This window comes from Vanacampus margaritifer, chromosome 17 (assembly GCF_051991255.1).
Source record: "Vanacampus margaritifer isolate UIUO_Vmar chromosome 17, RoL_Vmar_1.0, whole genome shotgun sequence".
Lineage (NCBI taxonomy): Eukaryota > Metazoa > Chordata > Actinopteri > Syngnathiformes > Syngnathidae > Vanacampus > Vanacampus margaritifer.
The window spans coordinates 9,593,227-9,612,046 of NC_135448.1; the positions used below are offsets into that span (position 1 = coordinate 9,593,227).

The 18,820-nt window shown below is 38.5% G+C and overlaps 2 protein-coding genes across 8 annotated transcripts in view; one reads left to right on the forward strand and one right to left on the reverse strand.

Annotated features, from left to right (window-relative positions):
• The window catches only part of myo1g (myosin IG), a 124,421-nt gene extending 111,794 nt beyond the window's left edge, over positions 1-12,627 (reverse strand). For 3 of the 6 annotated variants that reach the window (XM_077547959.1, XM_077547954.1, XM_077547956.1), the window contains exons 1-2: positions 12,489-12,627; positions 500-881 (exon numbers count right to left, since the gene is read on the reverse strand). The gene's annotated coding sequence lies outside the window, so the exon portion shown is untranslated. The remainder of the gene's footprint in view (positions 1-499; positions 882-12,488) is intronic. The other 3 variants (XM_077547957.1, XM_077547958.1, XM_077547961.1) reach the window with 3 other exon arrangements.
• LOC144036946 (serine/threonine-protein kinase Sgk1) lies at positions 5,348-17,873 on the forward strand. Of its 2 annotated transcripts, none has more exons than XM_077547967.1 (13): positions 5,348-5,506; positions 12,558-12,633; positions 13,277-13,352; positions 13,430-13,470; positions 13,549-13,606; positions 13,685-13,768; positions 13,919-14,050; positions 14,133-14,245; positions 14,359-14,482; positions 14,571-14,666; positions 14,748-14,903; positions 14,988-15,077; positions 16,217-17,873. In XM_077547967.1, the coding sequence occupies exons 1-13, from the start codon at positions 5,479-5,481 to the stop codon at positions 16,379-16,381; spliced, it is 1,239 nt and encodes a 412-aa protein (XP_077404093.1). In that variant the 5' UTR covers positions 5,348-5,478; the 3' UTR covers positions 16,382-17,873. The 2 variants fall into 2 exon arrangements, with proteins under 2 accessions (XP_077404093.1, XP_077404090.1); XM_077547964.1 differs by lacking the exon at positions 5,348-5,506 and adding an exon at positions 11,587-11,810.
• Positions 17,874-18,820: the final 947 nt, after the last annotated feature.

The window sequence follows — 18,820 nt, forward strand, 5'->3', positions numbered from 1 at the left end:
TAAGCAGATACTTTCTTTTTCCTACCCTAAATTTTTCGCTTTAAAATTTCAGGATTTATTAAGAAACCTCCTCCCAGTAGTATCATGTACTGATTCTATTTTTAAGCTAGTAAATGATAAACCCCTCCAAGTCTAATGGGCAACTATTCAAATTCATCCTTGTAAAAAAGTACGGAAAGGCATTAAGCAAAAAAAAAAAATATATATATATATATATATATATATATATATATATATATATATATATATATATATATATATATATATATATATATATAAAGGGCATTTCTTCATGGAAAACACTTTTCGTCATGACACCACCGAAAGGCAGCTGTCAAAATTCCACGGGAACAAATATCTCCGACTTTGACGGCCGCACACCTGACGCATCTATATCCATCTTGACTGGCTTGCTAATCAGGTTAAAGATAGCTGCTGGCGAGCTGGGGATGTTCGCTTGGTGACACGCTGTACAGACGGCATGAACTCAATCCCTCACCTCCACTTGCCTGCTCGCTCCTGCGCAACACAGACGCAGTCTTTGTCCCTCCTTAACACCCCAGTGGTCTCGGAAGGATTACTTGGTTGAAGACCATAGAGAGGGAGGAGACACGTGAACACATATTAGGTGGAGGTACACTTTTGCAGTTTGCGGGTCAGAGTCGAGCGCAAGGTATTTTCAGTATGCTGTTAGAAATAAAAAGGAACTCAGTCTCTCCTTTGGTCTCTTGAGGTCTCCCTGATTTGTTGGAATTTAGATGTTTCTGGGGTTGGTGAAGGACTCTGGTTGGTGGCCCGGTGGGTGGTGTCTGGTTGGTGCTGGATTTCACTTTCCTTTCTTTGGTCCTTCCTCTGGTCTCCTGATGGCCTCACGACTCTGGCTGGAAGTGTTCGGTTTAGGTGAACGGTATGGGATTTTTTAATAGGTTTTAAGTGAACTAATGCATACACACTCACACGCACACACATACAAAAATATATATATAATTAAAAAAATAATAATAATAAAAAAGAGAGAGCAATGATGATGACATGTCAAATCGGTAAAATTACCGAATGAACAATACTGAGCTCTCCAGAAAAAAAAATAATTGTTTACTTTTTTTCATATATATTATTTTAACTCATCCTCTCTGAGAGTAACAGCTTATGTTTTGTAAACTTTGTAGAAGGGCAAAATAAAAGATGAGATCGTGTATATTTTTCTGACTTTTGTTTCTATCTTTTTTAACGGTGACTACTGCATTCCATTTCAGGCCAAGGAAGGAACACATTCAGTTTTGATGATCTGATTAAAGGTGTTGACGGATGAATGCATTTCATTTACGGTGGTAGCGATGGAAAAATCCAATCCCCAAAACAAAAAGGGCTCTGCCTGTCTGTACATGCTGTCCACCACAAACAAGAAAGTCTACTAACTAGCAGATGGATGGAAAAACAAATATGACAGTGGGCGTTGACGCAGGTCATTATGTAATTGCTGAAACAAGAAAACGAAGACTTTTGGACAGAATTTAATGTTTGAATGCCAAGAAATTAATGATTATGATACTGGCATCAATTCACGTTAACCCAAAACTCTCACCTCGTGCTGCATTCATGACGTAGTCATTTCATTGTGAAAATAATGCAATTTCCATACAGTCAACTAAAACATAAGCGGCTATAATCGAAATATAACCACGGCTGATTGTGTATAATGCTCAAGAATGACGTTAAAAGGTTGCCAGCGACAAAGTCACGCCTGATGCAAAACTAGCCTCCGCTTCTATGCTCCCAGATGACCCTAATTTAAATGACATGGAAATCTGTTCTGTCCTGGCGTGCCTTGACGATGAAGTGAGCAAACAAACACAGTGATTAAATACAGAATATAAAATAACACAGGGTCAATAAGTGTTACTGCCTTTCTTTATTTTTACCTCCAAGGATGAGTTTCAAAAACTTTGCATCTGAAATAGCAGCTTTCCTTTATTTGATTTAAAAGACACAGGATTCCCAAGTACTCGTTCTTTGTCCACTTACGGTACATTTGTTGGTCAATGGCGCATAAAATCGAGTCACTCTGAGGTGGGGGTTTATCAGCAGGACGGGAAATTATGCATCACATCGATTCATTTTCTATGCAAGTCAAATGAGTATATAAATATGTAGTGATGGAAGTGATGTCAGTATTAATGAAAGAAAAGAAAAAAAAACCTGAACGCACAAACTGCAAGTTCAATAGCTACAAAGGATATGACCAACTAAATTTTTTTCCCCTTTACACTTCCTGTAGATGAATAAAATAGACTGCTGCAATCTGTCTGGAAGAAAATATCATACTGCACATGTAATATTGCAGGCACCTTTGTCGATCATTGAACCGGTTATTGTGTGCCATTTTAATGACATCCAACACTTCCAAGCTCCCAAAGGAGGTCAAACGCAATTCTCCGTGACCTATTAAGAACTCGTTTGCCGTAACCTGGCCAATAAACGGCTGTTATATTGTTATATTCATTAAACTCTGCAAAGAGCCACAGCGGGCCGCTGGTCCGGTCTCCTCGGCAACACTGGGACAAAAATCAGGGCTTCACAATAAAAGCATGCCGGCATGATAACCGTTTCACCACACGATTTGGCCGCATTCAAACTACTGTGGGCTTGTTGACTCTAAGGGCGATTGTTAAATAAGCCATCATGTGACCCAAAATAAATGTGGTAAAACAATGTTATTGTACTACATACTTTTATTTTGAAGGTCTGGCTTTTGACAAGGTGATTTCCACAAATGTTGCAGAGCTGGTCATAAAAGGTTGCTTGGGATATGCCCTGTCGTCTGTTGAACTCTTTCTACATAACTTACCAGATATTCGGAGGGCTAAATCGTTTTTTTTTTTGTATGGAAAAAAACAGTGCTGTCAAAGATAAAGCATTAACTCATTGATTAATCACACAAAAAAAGATTGCATTAATCATGTATTAACACCGATTAATCCCATTGATTTTGACTGTAGATTATGCTTTAGCTTGACATCGGATGGTTACGTTAAAGATTGTGTTTGAGCAAATAACATTACTAAATGCATTTTACCCCCTAGGCAGTATTGTGACCCGTTTTGGGCCGTTTGATGGTTCTGACCGAGCCATTTCAAAATAAAATACTGCCCCCGGGTTTTAATATATGTTTGCGTATGACATTCAGAATATCTGTTCATAACAAACTATTTGGGTCTTTTTTCTTTTCTTTTTTTTAACTATGCAAGTAATTAACTGATTCGAAAAAGAGAGGATGAGAGTGTGCAATGGATCAAAAAATGTTGAAGACGCCCTCAATAACATTAAATGTTGAAAGAATCAACATAACAGGTGCTCTTCAAATAAAAGTATTTTTGATTAAACGATTAATTGAAATTAATCAAAATTCTAAGATGTGATTAATCTGAATTAAAAAAAATAATCATTTGACAACTCTAAAAAAATAAACATTTGACTAAAAAAATGGTTAAAAATTGAATCTGAGAACATAAAACTTCTTCCTTCAACTAGACCAGGGGTGTCCAAACTGTGGCCCGGGGGCCATTTGTGGCCCGCCATCCATTTTTAAGCGGCCCGCAGCATATACTAATATCGACATTTGCTACTAATACATTTGCTTTATAAACTGTGGAGTTTTTCTAAATTAACTAATGACCTATTTACAATTAACAAAGTAACATTTCTCTTTCTGACACTGTGGTAAATAAAGATAATTAAATTTAACAAGCCAAAATGGTTTCCTCCACTTTTTGCTCTGTGCCAAGGTCCAAATTGTAAAAATTTCACACGAATGATTCACAACTAAGTGCTTTAAAAATGGTCATCTTATGAAAGCTTGCACCTGTTTTTGGTTCTATCTACTATTTTCTGGTGGGTTACAGGGTCTCGACCACCCCAAAATCTTGTAAAATCCTAAACTATTTGTCTTATAGAAAGCTGTTCAGATGGCAGTTTAACTCATTCACTGCCATTGATGGCTATAGATGTCAAAAATTCATTTAAACTATTTTTATTAGTAAAACATTTTTTCCTACTTTTGTTAACAAGAGTTTGAAAACCTAGATTATTTTTTTATTGTATTAGAACAGATATAAAAATTGGGATTAATCGTGAGTTAACTAGTGAAGTCATGCGATTAATTACGATTTACAAATTTTTTAAAATAATCTTTTCTTTAAAAAAAAATATATATATATTACATTTTTTTCGTAAATTAGGGGCATCTGGCGATTAAAATTTGTAATCGTAATTAATCGCATGACTTCACTAGTTAACTCACAATTAATCACAAATTTTACATCTGTTCTAAATGTACCAAAAACAAATGATTATTTTTAGGTTTTCATACTCTTGTTAACAAAAATGGAAAAAAAAAGTTAAATAGAAATAGTTCAAATGAATTTTTGACATCAATAGCAGCGAATAAATTAAAATAAAATACAAAAAAAACACTAATATATAAACAACATGCAATTTTCTTGATTGACTGTTTTTAGTGTGTTTGATAAAGCGAAACTGAAAAAACAACAACAAAGTGTTCCTTGCATCTTTTGGGTTTTTTTTTTGTGTGGCCTTGGTCACCCCTGAACTCGACATTATTGTCAGCCTTTTGGTAATAATAGAGTTAGATGCTAGTTTCCAAGTCACAGTCATACATTTAGCTCAACAAGAAGAGACATTTGCCACATTATGTAATATGCGATTAGTTGAGCTCTGTTTATTTCAAGTCACTTACTCTGCCAATTATTCATCCTCCCTCAGCTTCGTATTCGTTCAAATTAAGGTCTGTGTTGCTGCTTTGTGCCATCTGCTTCCATCGACAAACCTTTTTTTCCATGTTGATTTAACGTCAACTACACCCAGCATTCAGACTTGTCCTCACTTGTTGTGATTGCCCCTGCAGCCCCGGGGCAATCCGCTTGCCACACTGGCAAACTGAATCATTCGGTCTAAAAAAAACGACTCGGAGGGATTGAATATGTCGGAGCCAAAAGATGCTGATGAGCTGTGAGCAATTACAGGTGCGCAACTGTGGCCAATTAAAAGCTTACAGTCCATTCCCTTGTCTTCCTCCTATGGCTTTCCTTGTTATGGAGGCCAGAGTCCCCCTGCGGGATGTCCACACTCGTGGGAGCCGTAACCAGACACCTGCGTTTTGTTTTGTTCCAGGTCGGAGGATTTTGGATGAGTGAGGGGTGTGTAGACAAGGTGCGTCACAGATCTTTGGTTTCAGCTATTGTCTAAGCGGTACCAATAAATAAAGAGGGTGGCGCATTGAGCAAAGTTGTTTGCCTTTAAATCGAGGACTTTTCCACTGCAGCGGGAGCTATTGAAAGGAAGAGGGAGATATAGAGGGAGGTGTGCGTGCATGCACAGGCTGCGGTCACAGATATCTGGATGCTCTGCTGCGGATAAATATTCTACCACTGCAGATTCACCGTAAGAGCTGGAAAAGAGATGAAGACGGGCAAGAAATCCATTATAGGTAGGTACACTTTTGATTCACCATTTGGGTAATTAGATTGGCAGCCTTAAAGCGGCAGATGCGTGACTTTTAGTTATTTTATTTTTTAGCCCAGTCATGTTTACCCTGTCTGGGAATCAGTGCTTTATCTCTGCTGAAGCAATTTGGGAGACCTGCGCAGCAGCAAATGGTGGATTTAAAGCCTTGCCAAGTCTGCCTCTGTCAGCTGGCAAATTATCTTGTTCGTTTTGCGTCGCCATCTCATTTGATAACACCAGGCCTTGAAAACATAAGGATGATTTTTGGTGTTTAGTTACAGAGTGCTGGCATCATTCCCGTGATGATGTCATCATTCACCTTGCAACAAGTGGCTGCACAAGCAAGTATATGACCAGGAAATGACAAGCTACTGCAGCTGCTGAATAGCTCAAATTATATTCGAATTGCAAATTTGATGACAAATAACAGATTACTTTGATTGGCAGCATGGTGAGCTGGTGTCTCAAGTTTGCTCATCGTGACCTCCTGTGAGGAGTTTGCATGTTCGACCTGCGATCGCGTGATTTTTCTGCAGCTATTCTACTTCCCAAAAGAGGAATAGAAGAGGAGACTGTTGTGGACCAGGAAGTAGCAACGATTAGTAAGGATGAAGCGAGAAGGGCATTGAAGAGGTAGAAGAGTGGAAAGGCACGGATCCTAAAAAAGACAGGAGGCGGAGCTGGAGGTGGCAGAGATGAAGATGCTGAGGTTCTCTTTAGGAGTGACCAGGATGGATAGAATCAGGAATGAGTACATCAGAGAGGCCAGACTGAGATGGTTTGGACATTTCCAGAGGAGAGATAATGAGTATATTGGCAGAAGGATGCTGCGTTTCCAAATGCCAGGCAGGAGGTCTAGAGGAAGACCAAAGAGGAGGTTTACGGATGTAATTAAAGAGGACATGAAGGTAGTTGGTGTGAGAGCAGAGGATGCAGAGGACAGGGTTAGATGGGGGCAACTGATTGGCTGTGGCGATCCCTGAAGGGAAAAGCCGAAAAGAAAAGAAGATTCTACTTTCCAAAAACATACATCTATTGTTGCCGTTTTATGATCAGAACCTAGAAATTTGAATAGAAAATAGACATTCATTTTATGCAATTTTAAGGAAATGCGGGGGGGGTGGGGGGGGTCTTTGTATCAAAAGTACTAGTGGTATCAGTACTTGGTGTCGGTGACTAATCAAGAGTTGATTACACTGGAGCTGAATGAGAATTTTTTTTTCTTATGATTTTTTTAATATTCTATTATATATTTCATATTTTTTTTTCAATTATTTATAGTTTTTTTTATTATTATTATTTTATTTTTTATTATTATATTATAAATTTTATCATCTCATTGTATTATTACCAAAAAAAATATTACTAATTTTGAAATCAGAAGTCAAGCATCGTTTACCAAGTTACTGCAAAATTCTTGCAAAATCTCAATGTTGTTATTTATTACACGTGACAATTTGAAATTTTGATACAGATTTTATTAAGATGACACACATGATTTGTCTTTGTGGGCCACACAAATGATGCGACGAGCAGGATCTGGCCCCCGGGCCTTGAGTTTGACACCGGCGGTTTAAAGTGGTTACATAGGAATGACAATTTTAGCCGCCATTTTAGAAAAGGTAGACTTTACTTTAACATATATGTAACAGTATCTTGTAAATGGCCTCCAAATCTATGATGGTGGCTGGCAAGATCGTTAATTTTTTTTTTTTTTGCTGTTTATCCACATATCCTGTCAGAGGTTGCCATCTGTGATAAAATGATGCAATGCATGTCTGATCAAATCAATTAAACGAGATAAAACATTTTCCACATTTGTTATCTATCTCCATGGAAATATGGAACTGAAAGTATTTCCTACTCTGGAATTCAGAAGGGAAGACAGTTTGATTCCAGTCACAGAGCTGGATTGCCACCTCTAGCTTGTATCTCTCAAATATGTGCAAAAAAAAAAAGGCAGAATTTTAGCAGGCGAGTTCAGTACATCGCTGTCGTGACTGCGTGGGCGTGAAACGGAGGAGCGCGATGGCTTCTGCGCCGACCAAACAGACTATTAAATTACCAACATGGTCATTAGCCAGCAGCCCTTCTGCTCAGCATGCAGTTGGGTTTGCCTGTGTGACTCATTCCTCTACCTTCTGCTCGTAAACACAACACTGGGAATGAATACAGCACGCACAATGTGGATGATTTAAAAAAAAATAAATAAATTGTTTTCAAGTTGTGCTCTCCTATTTCTAAACAGATTGCATAATTCCTATAATGTTATAGCGGCAACAAATGTTTTGTTGTGTCCACAACGGTGCCAAATTGCAAGGGCGTGAAAGTGACAGTAGCACCATAGTAACGCACACAAAAACAAGCAAGGAGTGCAACTAATTCCAATTAGTCAAACATCACCATCACTCAGAACAGAACAAGATAAGAAAGGCCCGTTGTCAGAGTTCAAGGGCTTTTACTGGATTTGGAAGCGGGGGGGGGGGGTACGGGAAGTGATAGTGATAGCCTGACTATCACGCATTAGTCACGAGACTGAACAGGATAGCAAGAAAACAGAACCAATTTTGTGAAAGTGACATGTGACATTTGACAGCACGAGAGCAGGAGAGATATTTAGCAAGATGCGCTCTCCTCCGAAAGTATTGGAACAGCAATTGCTTTATTTGGCTGCAGATTGAAAACATTGATGAACAGGAGACAAACGATCAATACTTTCTTTTTCACATCTGTATTTGATATAAAACTAATTATTTTACTACCATGATGACGATGTGTTACAATAATGGAGATTAGCGCGTCCGTTCCAGAAGAAACTATGCTAGCCCAAACCATGATATTAGGTCTGGCAATCTGGTTTACATGTTGGTGAAGTGTAAATGTAGCCAGCACAGGTTAACCAACTCAGTGTAGACAGTCGTCCCTTTTTATTGTTTGAGTTGTCCATCAGGCACATATTTGATGTTTAATGCAATATTGTATTTCAAAATATTTAACTCATTCACTGCCATTGACGGCGATAGACGTCAAAAATTCATTTGAACTGTTTCTATTAGTTTAACATTTTTTCCCACTTTTGTTAACAAGAGTATGAAAACCTAGAATTTTTTTTTTGTACATTTAGAACAGATCTAAAATTTGTGATTAATCGTGAGTTAACTAGTGAAGTCATATGATTAATTACAAAAAAATGTAATCGCCTGACGCCCCAAATTTCAAATAATCTTTTCTTCTTATTCTTCTTCTTTTAAGTAATTTAAAAAAAAATAAAAAAATAAATTATTTAAAATGAGGGGCAACAGGCGATTACATTTTTTAATCATAATTAATCGCATGACTTCACCAGTTAACTCATGATTAATCACAAATTTGATATCTGTTCTAAATGTGCAATAATCCCCCCCCCCCCTAGGTTTTCATACTCTTGTTAACAAAAGTGGAGGAAAAAAATGTTAAACTAATACAAATAGTTGAAATGAATTTTTGACGTATATAGCCGTCAATGGCAGTGAATGTGTTAAACGTGTTTAGAAATTATATATTTTTATTGTTATAATTAATGCTAGCAAGGCAATCTTGCAACATACAATTTCATTGTACAGGGTGTTTCATAAGTTTACAAAAAAACTCTTATCTTAGGAACTGGCATGGGTAGCAAAATAAAATCGTCAAGTTTTTCTGCTGCTGTGGTCTTGCCAGGTCATTGCTATGTCACAATCAAGGCTTTTACTTTTGATGTAAAACGTGGTTTTCACCGATTCCATTGCTATTTATTGTAGTGATAATGCTGTTCACTGGAAAGAAGAAGGCGGTTTTCTGTCAGTTTGATAAGAATGTGTCGTGGACACGTGTTCAATGCAGATATTGGAGAGAATTTTCTATCCATAATTTCTGTCTTTGGTAAGAAATGGTTTACAGTTTCCATGTACAGTATGTACTACACAACGACTTTAATACAACACTGTGCTGATCTGATCCAGATGCAAATATCTTGAAATGTTTATCTTGTCTCTTATTAATCAGTTGAGACTATGTTCTACTATAGAAATGTGCTCTATTAGCACACAATCAGAATACAGTACATGTTGAGTTTTCAGGTCAAATACTTTACGCTTGGGAACAAGGCTTGGCTCTGTATTACCAAAACTTTTCAGTTCAACTCATTCATACCACAATTTCAATCGGGGTAAAGTGACAAGGTGCTCCTCACAGTATTCACATTCCTTTTCTTTGTTCAATTCATTGGCAAGGCACATTGTGTGCCGTTGCCATGACGCCCCATTGGCACTGCTAACACTAGCTAACACACCACACCCTGCTGCTGACGTTATCCGTCGATGATAAACACCAGCGTGAATTTTCTAAATCCGCTGTAATTCTCCTTTGAAAACATCGAAAGGATCCTTATTCGATCACATCGGGGCTAACAATACAAATGACAGCGTTCCATGTGAATAATTAAAAGGAATGAGGTGAGAAAGCCTAGAAGAGGTTTGGTGTCATCATATCCCATCTGACGCGTTTTGGTTTTTGTGTGGAAAGAGAGCTGAGTGTTTGTTCAGGAAGATTGCCTTTCAGCATCACTGCACCTGCAAGTGTCTTTTTGTAGGCCAGAAAGTGCACTTCCTCTTTCCATTACACAAGTAAAATTAGCTTCATGCAATCTCACTTCCGTTTATGAATACATGACTGTCACATTCAAAACAAAGAAAAACCACAAGCGATTCTCTCCACTGACAGATGAATGAAACTAACAGAAACTAGCAGGTTTTTGTACAGGTATGTTTTAAATACTCGCATCCCAAGAAAAACCCCATGACTCACTGGCTAGTTTGTTATGCAGATCAGTCATTCCCCTCAAGCTCAGGATAGCGATTTGCATAATGGCACACTTATGTAACTTACAAGGTTAGTGGACCACATCCACAACAGATGGACCGATCGTTACCGCAGCTTAGAGTAGCAATGGCGTCATGTCTCATTTCTCTGAATTTATATAATTCCGCTTGCCTGGCAAAGTCACCTTGACCTCATGGTGAGGAGAAGGGAGATGCAGAGTTGCGAAATGAGATGCACAGACGCATACATTACATTCATACAAGATATTGTTTGGTGGCTCTTTACAGTAAATGCAATGGCCCTTATGCACGGCAATGTATTAGACATTTCCTTTGGAAAGGTCAGATGGCAAAACAGTTTCCGCTGTCAATATCCGACATGCCACTGGGATGCTATCTGACTGAAAAATAACCTCTTGTGTTGAATGTGTAATATAAACCTTAGGTTGCGTAATAGATATAAACAACTTGTCACTGTAGTCGCAGGTACTTTTTGAGGTTGAAATAGCACAAAGAATTTCTTCTTTACAAATATGAGGAAATAGCTTCTTTGGCTAACAATACGGTGTGTCACTATGCTTAGCGTCAACTCAGTATGCTAGCTAGCTAGCTAGCCAGCCAGAAAGACAGCTAAATAGCTAGATGGACCGACAGCTAGATAGCTAGCTGGACAGACAGCTATCCAGCTAGATTGCTAGCTAGCTAGCTAGACAGACACCCAGCTAGATAGTTAGCTAGATTGCTAGCTAGCTAGATAGACAGACATCCAGCTAGATAGCCGGACAGACAGACATCCAGCTAGATAGCTAGCCAGCCAGACCGACCGACCGCTGGACAGACAGACCGACCGCTAGAAAGACCGACAGCTAAATAGCTAGATGGACCGACAACTAGCTAGCTAGACAGATATCCAGCTAGATAGCTAGACAGACAAACAGATTTTGTGTGAATTATCATTGCGCAGCAAGTGCTCCCCACACGCTGTCGCACCACAGATTCAAATTTGTTTGCACTTGCAGTCTCCCATTGAAGAGAAATGAGGAGGAAGAGATCCTCACACTCCCACATTTTCCACCGCCTCTGCAGTGAGGTCGTCATCAACCACCTCCTGCAAGCGAAGGGGTGCAGCGGAATCCCGTGACGTCACGCCCCCGCCGGTTGTCACGGCGACGGTCGTGACGTGAGTGGGCGTCGCTAACGGTGCCACGTGGTTTATATAAATACAGTGGCTGTCCCAGCGCGTCGGCATTCGGCAAGTTAGAGCGGATCCGGGACGTGTGATTGGAACAAAGCAACACGGCCATACCTGATTTTGAGATTATCACTGAGGAAATATTGTTTCTTTTTGTTTTTGGTATTGTTTAAGTCGGCATTTCAACATGGCTGTGACTGAAGCGGGATGCGACCTCACGTACTGCAAAATGAGGGGAATTGTTTCTGTTCTCACCGGTGAGCAACCAAAATATTCTAATCACCCGTCATTTGACCTATTTTTATTCATTTTGGTGTCTTATTTCAGCCTAGGTATTCAAGTTGCCTAAATATTAATTCGTCGTTCTCCTCTTACCTGTCAGGATAACGTGTTCTGTATTGTGTTTCGGTGTTGTATTTTACGCGTAATTACGCGTTGCACTTTTGAAATTTACACCTTTTGAATAATATATGTCCGCACTCTCTCAAGTTTAAAAGTTTTTTTTTTTTTTTGCTGTTCACCACCGATGACTGAATGGGTGACCCAATAGGTTGCGTAACGAATAAGCCCGCAGTATTAAGAGTTCCATGCTATGCAATGGCGCAAATCTGTCCTATAAAAGGATTTTTGGAGCTCGCACACAACGGATTATTGCACTCTCAGAGTTTTCTCCTGTTTCACTCGAATAAAACCCCTTTTGTTTACTACATTGGGTACACTTGCAAAATCAAAGCTGCATCATGCTGTTTTTTTTAATTCAAATTTAATTTGATGCGTTTTAATTTTTGTTTATGCCTTTCATCGTTCCTTTTAAATCATTTAACTCACCTGCATAAACAACAGAACCACTGTATAGTTTTTAAAACAAATCCCTTTATCATATCTCATTTTGTAAAGGCAGCATTTTCAATATGGATTTCATGGTGTGTGTGTACCTCATGATGGGACCAGTGAGTCCGTTTGCTCTCTGCTAACGTCATCGGCTCCTTTGCTTCCATTTTCAGCTTTCATCAAGGAGAGAAAAATGGGGCTGAATGACTTCATCCAGAAGCTGGTGTCGACCCCTCATATCTGCCAACAGTGAGTACACAACATTTCACCATAAAACAAACTGTTCTGTTTGAATAGAAACGAAAATTAGGCGCAAGAGGCATTTTTGGCACCATCGGAGCTTTTGTAGTTATTTCGGACCACTTGCCCATTTGGATCAGCGGCCAATCTAATCTGCCACCTGATCTTGGTAGGACATTCTGTGAAAGGCTTAATCTGGGTCCAAGAAGCCAGGGTAAGAATAGGCCTTTTATGATGAGCCTGGAACAACCTGCCCACTGTTTAATCACCTGTACAGAAAATCCCTGGTGTCCACTAGATAAACCAATTATCAAATTAAAACATAACATGACTTGTACAATCGCAGTTGCCTATATTAGTGGGCGGGCCTCGAGATTTGGGTCTTATTGTACAAAATGCCAAAGGGCCGTTTCTGTGTCCTTTAAAGGCTCTGAAAGGGCAACTGGCGGAGCTCCCTTGTCATGGGTCAGACGCTTAAGCTTTTGCTCAGACGGGTTAACTCTGAATCGCCTGTCGTAAACTTGACCTGTCTAGATGCATCAGGCGGTTCGTTCACTCCACAGCGAGGCGAGGGAGTGCATTCGCCAATTCAAGAATGCCGTTCAAATATGTGTTTTCAGTTCATTGAATCCATCTCATCTTTTTTTTCCAGTGTTGAAGTCAACAACTTCCTGAAGATTGATGAGAATCAGAACGAGGAGGTTGAAAACGATCTTGCTGAAAGAAAGGTAAGCAGAGAAGGATGACCCACTCTCCCCTTTGTCAGTATCGGAATATAATGATGTTTCTCGTTCTTGTCTTCCAGATGTTCCTAAATTCGCAAAGTTCACTTGTTGAGGACACTCAGTAAGTACCTGCATTGATGACGTTTGCTAAAATGACAATTCTCTGCAAAATCCTCATTGCGTGTCCATGTCTCTACAGAATCAAACCCTGTGATTTTGACTACCTCAAGATCATCGGCAGAGGCAGCTTTGGAAAGGTAATTTCCTTTTGTGATGCCTTTTCTTTGATTATTTTCCCTTGGTAGTGATACTAATGTGCATTTGCTCCGATAAAGGTTCTGCTAGCACGACACAAGGAGTCAACGAAATATTATGCTGTCAAAGTGCTCCAGAAAAAAATTATACTTAAGAAGAAAGAGGTACAATACATTTTCCAAATGTTTCATGCAGCAACATAATTGTTTTGTAATAACAAATTAATTGTAGTAATAATATAGTAATAACATAGTAATAACACAGTAATAAATTCCACCATAATGATAATAATGTTTTCCCCCCCTCCCTTGCAGCAAAAGCATATCATGGCTGAACGCAGTGTTCTCATGAAGAACATCAAGCATCCCTTCCTGGTGGGGCTGCATTACTCCTTCCAGACGACTGACAAGCTTTACTTTGTACTTGACTACGTTAATGGTGGCGAGGTATGGAATTCCTCACGTGATCTTGAAAGAAACCACAGAAACATGCATTTGTCATAGAAGTTAACAGCTTTTGTCCTTTCAGCTCTTCTACCATCTCCAGAGAGAAAGGATCTTCTTGGAACCCCGGGCCAGATTTTACACTGCTGAAATTGCAAGTGCACTGGGCTACCTCCACTCACTGCACATTGTGTACAGGTAACCATACAATTAAATAAACAACAGCGCTCTCTAGTGGACATTTGGAAGAAAGCATTTTCAGTGTGGCGCATATTAGCTGAGAATCATTCGTTCCCGTTTTTTCCTCGCAGGGACCTTAAACCTGAGAACATCTTGATAGACTCCCAAGGCCACATTGTCCTAACGGACTTTGGTCTCTGCAAAGAGGGAGTTGAAGCTAATGGCACAACAACAACATTCTGTGGGACACCTGAGGTATGAGCCAAGTCCATAGTTATACTCTACTGACCTGTGAACACACAAATGACAAATAAAAATGACTCTTGTGTTTTAATCTTCACAGTATTTGGCTCCAGAGGTTCTCCAGAAGCAGGCCTACGACCGCACAGTTGACTGGTGGTGTCTTGGATCTGTGCTCTATGAAATGCTCTATGGACTTGTAAGTTGAAAGTGTATCCAAGTTCTTATTCATGTGTGAAATGGAACTAAATGTGTATTTTTTTACTTGTGTATTGTGCAGCCTCCCTTCTACAGTCGCAACACAGCTGAGATGTACAACAACATCCTACACAAGGTTCCTGTACTCAAACCCAACGTGTCAAACTCGGGAAGAGAGCTGCTTGAGGGGCTCCTCCAGAAGGATCGTACCAAGAGGCTGGGGGTGAAGGATGATTTTGTAAGTACTCAAAACTGAATTCAAATAGCATTGATGTGGAACACGCTAAAGACACACGGAATAAAAGTATTTGCTTCTCTTTAGCTCGAACTGAAGTACCATTCATTCTTCTCGCCAATCAACTGGGACGACCTAATGGCCAAGAAGATCACTCCACCCTTTATCCCCTCTGTGGTAGGTTCAAGTTAACTGAAGATTTCAAGTTGGGATGGGCATAGCGACTGATTTAAATTATAGTTTGCCACTGCATCATACTGAGTGATGATTGTAATACTGGCATATGATTTTACTTAAAAGCTATATGCGCTCTACAAACAATTGGGTCAAAAATGGACCAATCCTCTATATGGGTCAATTAGATTTTCTGGGGTTTTTTTGCCCCCAAAAAAAGAAGGTAATTTTGTATAAAACAACCTAAAAAGTTAGTTCAGCTCCTCTAGTTGGGTCAAATTGACCCACCTTTGAGTCATAAATTGGTTAATTTTGTATAAAACAACCCAGAAAGTTGGGTCAGATTGACCCAACTTTTGGTCAAAAATTGGGTCATTTTCTATAAAACAACTTGAGTCAATTCGACCCAACTTTCTGGGATGTTTTGCACACACAAAAAAAGGTAATTCTGTATATAACCCATAAAGTTGGGTCAGATCCAAGACTTGTGTTAATTTGACTCAACTTTGGGTTAAAAATAATATACTTCTACTTGGTAAAAGATTGGGCCATTTTGTGCTACTACTTTTCTACTTGACCCTGCTTTCTGGGTTGTTTTGCAAAAAATAAAAATAAAATAATAATAAAAAATTAACGGGGGGGATTTTGTAAATTTTATAAAACAACCCAGGACGTTGGGTCAGATCTTCTACTTGGGTCAATTTTAATCCAACTTTGGGCAAAAAAAAAATGGGGCCATTTTGTGCTACTACTTTTCTACTTGACCCTACTTTCTGGGTCCTTTTGCAAAAAAATAAAATAAAATAATAAAAGCAACAAAAATAACAATAATGATGATTTTTTGGGGGGGTAAAATAAATTTTGTATAAAACAACCCAGAAAGTTGGGTTAGATCCTCTTCATGGTTCAATTTGACCCAACACTTTGGATTTAAAAAAAAAAAAAGAGGGCCATTCTGTATAAAACAACCTAGAAAAGTTGGGTCAAATTGAACCATGAAGTGGATCAGTCCATTTTTGATCCATAATTGGATTACTTTTGACCCAACTGTTTTTAAGAGTGTGAGATGGTTGTTTGTTATGTTTCAATACACCGACAAACTATAAATATCAATAACATTTCCATCCCTCTTGATTTTTCAGAGTGGCCCCACAGACCTCCGCCACTTCGACCCCGAGTTCACCCACCAGCCCGTGTCCTCCTCCCTGTGCAATGACACCTTCAGTGTGACCAGCAGTATCAAAGAAGCAGCGGGGGCATTCCCAGGATTTTCCTACGGGCCACCGGCAGAACATTTCTTTTTGTGAATATCAGTATCATGGATGGATATTCTCTCCCAGAAACTCTAGATTGAGCTTTGACAGCGGGACCACATGGAGCCAGCCTGCATGTCGGGACGGGACCTACTGAGGGTCAGATCTTGAAAGATCTTTTTACATGACTCATGTAGTGAGATGAACTCATGTTACATCACTGGCCCTACACTTCTGCCTCTAGCATCTAAAAGAAACTAAGTGTGCCAAGAGTAGTGATGCACTTCAGGATCATCCGACATCACCCTCCAGTGACGGGAAGTCACAGCTCCTGATGTGACGAAAAGAAGTGCCTGATGCAATTGGGACGGCGGCGCCTGCAAGAGTCACCTTTTTCCAATACTATTCCACTTGACTTTTGACAGGGGGGCACGCTAGCCGTTCAGGGTGATGCCTTCATCCCATGTTTGCAGATAATGTATGTTCGAAATGAAATGGTCACCAAGTTCATTATGCAATTTTATTTCATGTTTAATGCTCTATTGCACGTATGGAAACATGGGTCAAGAAAAGACATCTATCTGTATGCTTCTAATTCATATCTTTACTTTGGACCAAATCCCTATTTTAAATATGTACATTTTAAATTCTATTTATGTTTCCATAAACACAAGAGATTCACTGTTTACCCTTTGTTATATGCAGAATATACAGTAAGTTAACATTTCCCAGTGTGTACTGTGTATATATAAATATATATATTTATCCATAGATTTAATGAAACATATTTATTGAATGGCAATATATCTCCCCAATTCCTATATTTACAAGCAGAGACTTTTGTAGTCATATATCTATGTTATTTTATTGATCTGGAACATGTGATTCAACCAGCAATAACAAGTCTAAACAATATATATCAATTTTCACAAAACACTCCAAACTATATTAAAGACGTCTTTGTATTTATGGATCGTTCAGAGAGAAACTGTGAATGTTTTGTGCCTGTCCAGGGCGGCCTGACCCATGTATACTGTGTGTATGGTACATATCTCTTTTCCATGACCTGTTGTTCCCTCCAGTAGAGATCTTGATTTATATAAGTGCTTCATTAACTTGACTAAGAACAATAGAATGGAGCAGGCTTCGGCATTAGCCACAAGCCTTTTGCTTAATAGGGTTCTTAAAGTGCAATAAAATTCCATTGGCTTTGATGGAGGATTTATCGATGGGTCTTGCAACAGAATGGGAATAGTAATGTACAAAGTTGTGTTACATTATTGGAAATGGATGATTTTCTGCTCGCGCATATTCAAAACTGATGCATGCAAGCGGTGTGTTTTAAAGCCTGCTGAAAAAAAAGCACTGCACAGTTCTACATCATTTTCTTCCTTATTTGGAAGTTGTACTTTTCTCTTTTGTATTTCACTGTGTATTTATTTTTCTTGCCATTGTTACTGTATGATGAAAGTAATTTACATGATCTACTTAAATATTGAAATTTTATGTCAGAAATTCCAAATAAAATCTCTTACCTGAAAAGCCATTGTTGTCACTGTGACATATCCATCCATCTCTTTCCAGTATAATTCTTATCCCTATTAACAAAAAATGAGCAATAGTTACATAAGATTCTTAAACATTTATCATACATGCCACAATTTTCCACAACTTCTGATATCATATTCAATTTGTTCTTAACAATAACTACAAGTTTGAAGGCAGCTATACCTTTAAGGAAACAAGGTCACAACATTTTGCTTCTTCCGAAGGGAAATTCAAATAGTGTAGTTTCCCCCCCCCCCCCCCCCTTCCTTATAGAGCAGTGTTTCCCAAACAAGTACAATCTAAAAACACAATTACCTGTTCTAGTACCACCGAAATGACCAACATTAATAGACAGTAACGTAAAGAGGTCAAGTGTGCATTTAAAAAACAACAACAATAAAAACAAGGGGTTCCTAAAAATATATATATATATATATAAATATATATAAATAATTTATTATAAACCACTATAACATTAAGCATAGTTTGAACATTAACAATACGCTTAAATATAGGAAAAGAAAAACTGTACTTAATGATTCAATTGCAATATATTGCACATTAAATTGAATAAAGTTTTTTATACATATAATTTTGAACATGCGTAGAAATAAGAGTACTGTATAATACACTAACTTGTTTAAAAAAAAACAAAAAAAAAAACAGTAAACCGGTTAGAAATAATCAATACAACATAGGGTTTACCTGCTTGCATGTTCAAAAAGAAATAGGAGAAAGTATACACTTATCCATTCCTACCCCCATATATTTATTTCATTATTACTTAAATACAGTATTTCAAATAAAAAGTTATATGCAAACGTATACTGTACTTAAATTACAGTAAATACAACTAAACAGTACTTGTACATGAAAAGTAGGGGGAAAAAACACTACTGCCCTGGATTGTTTTTTCAATTGTCGTATGCTTAGCAAGGAAGCTTC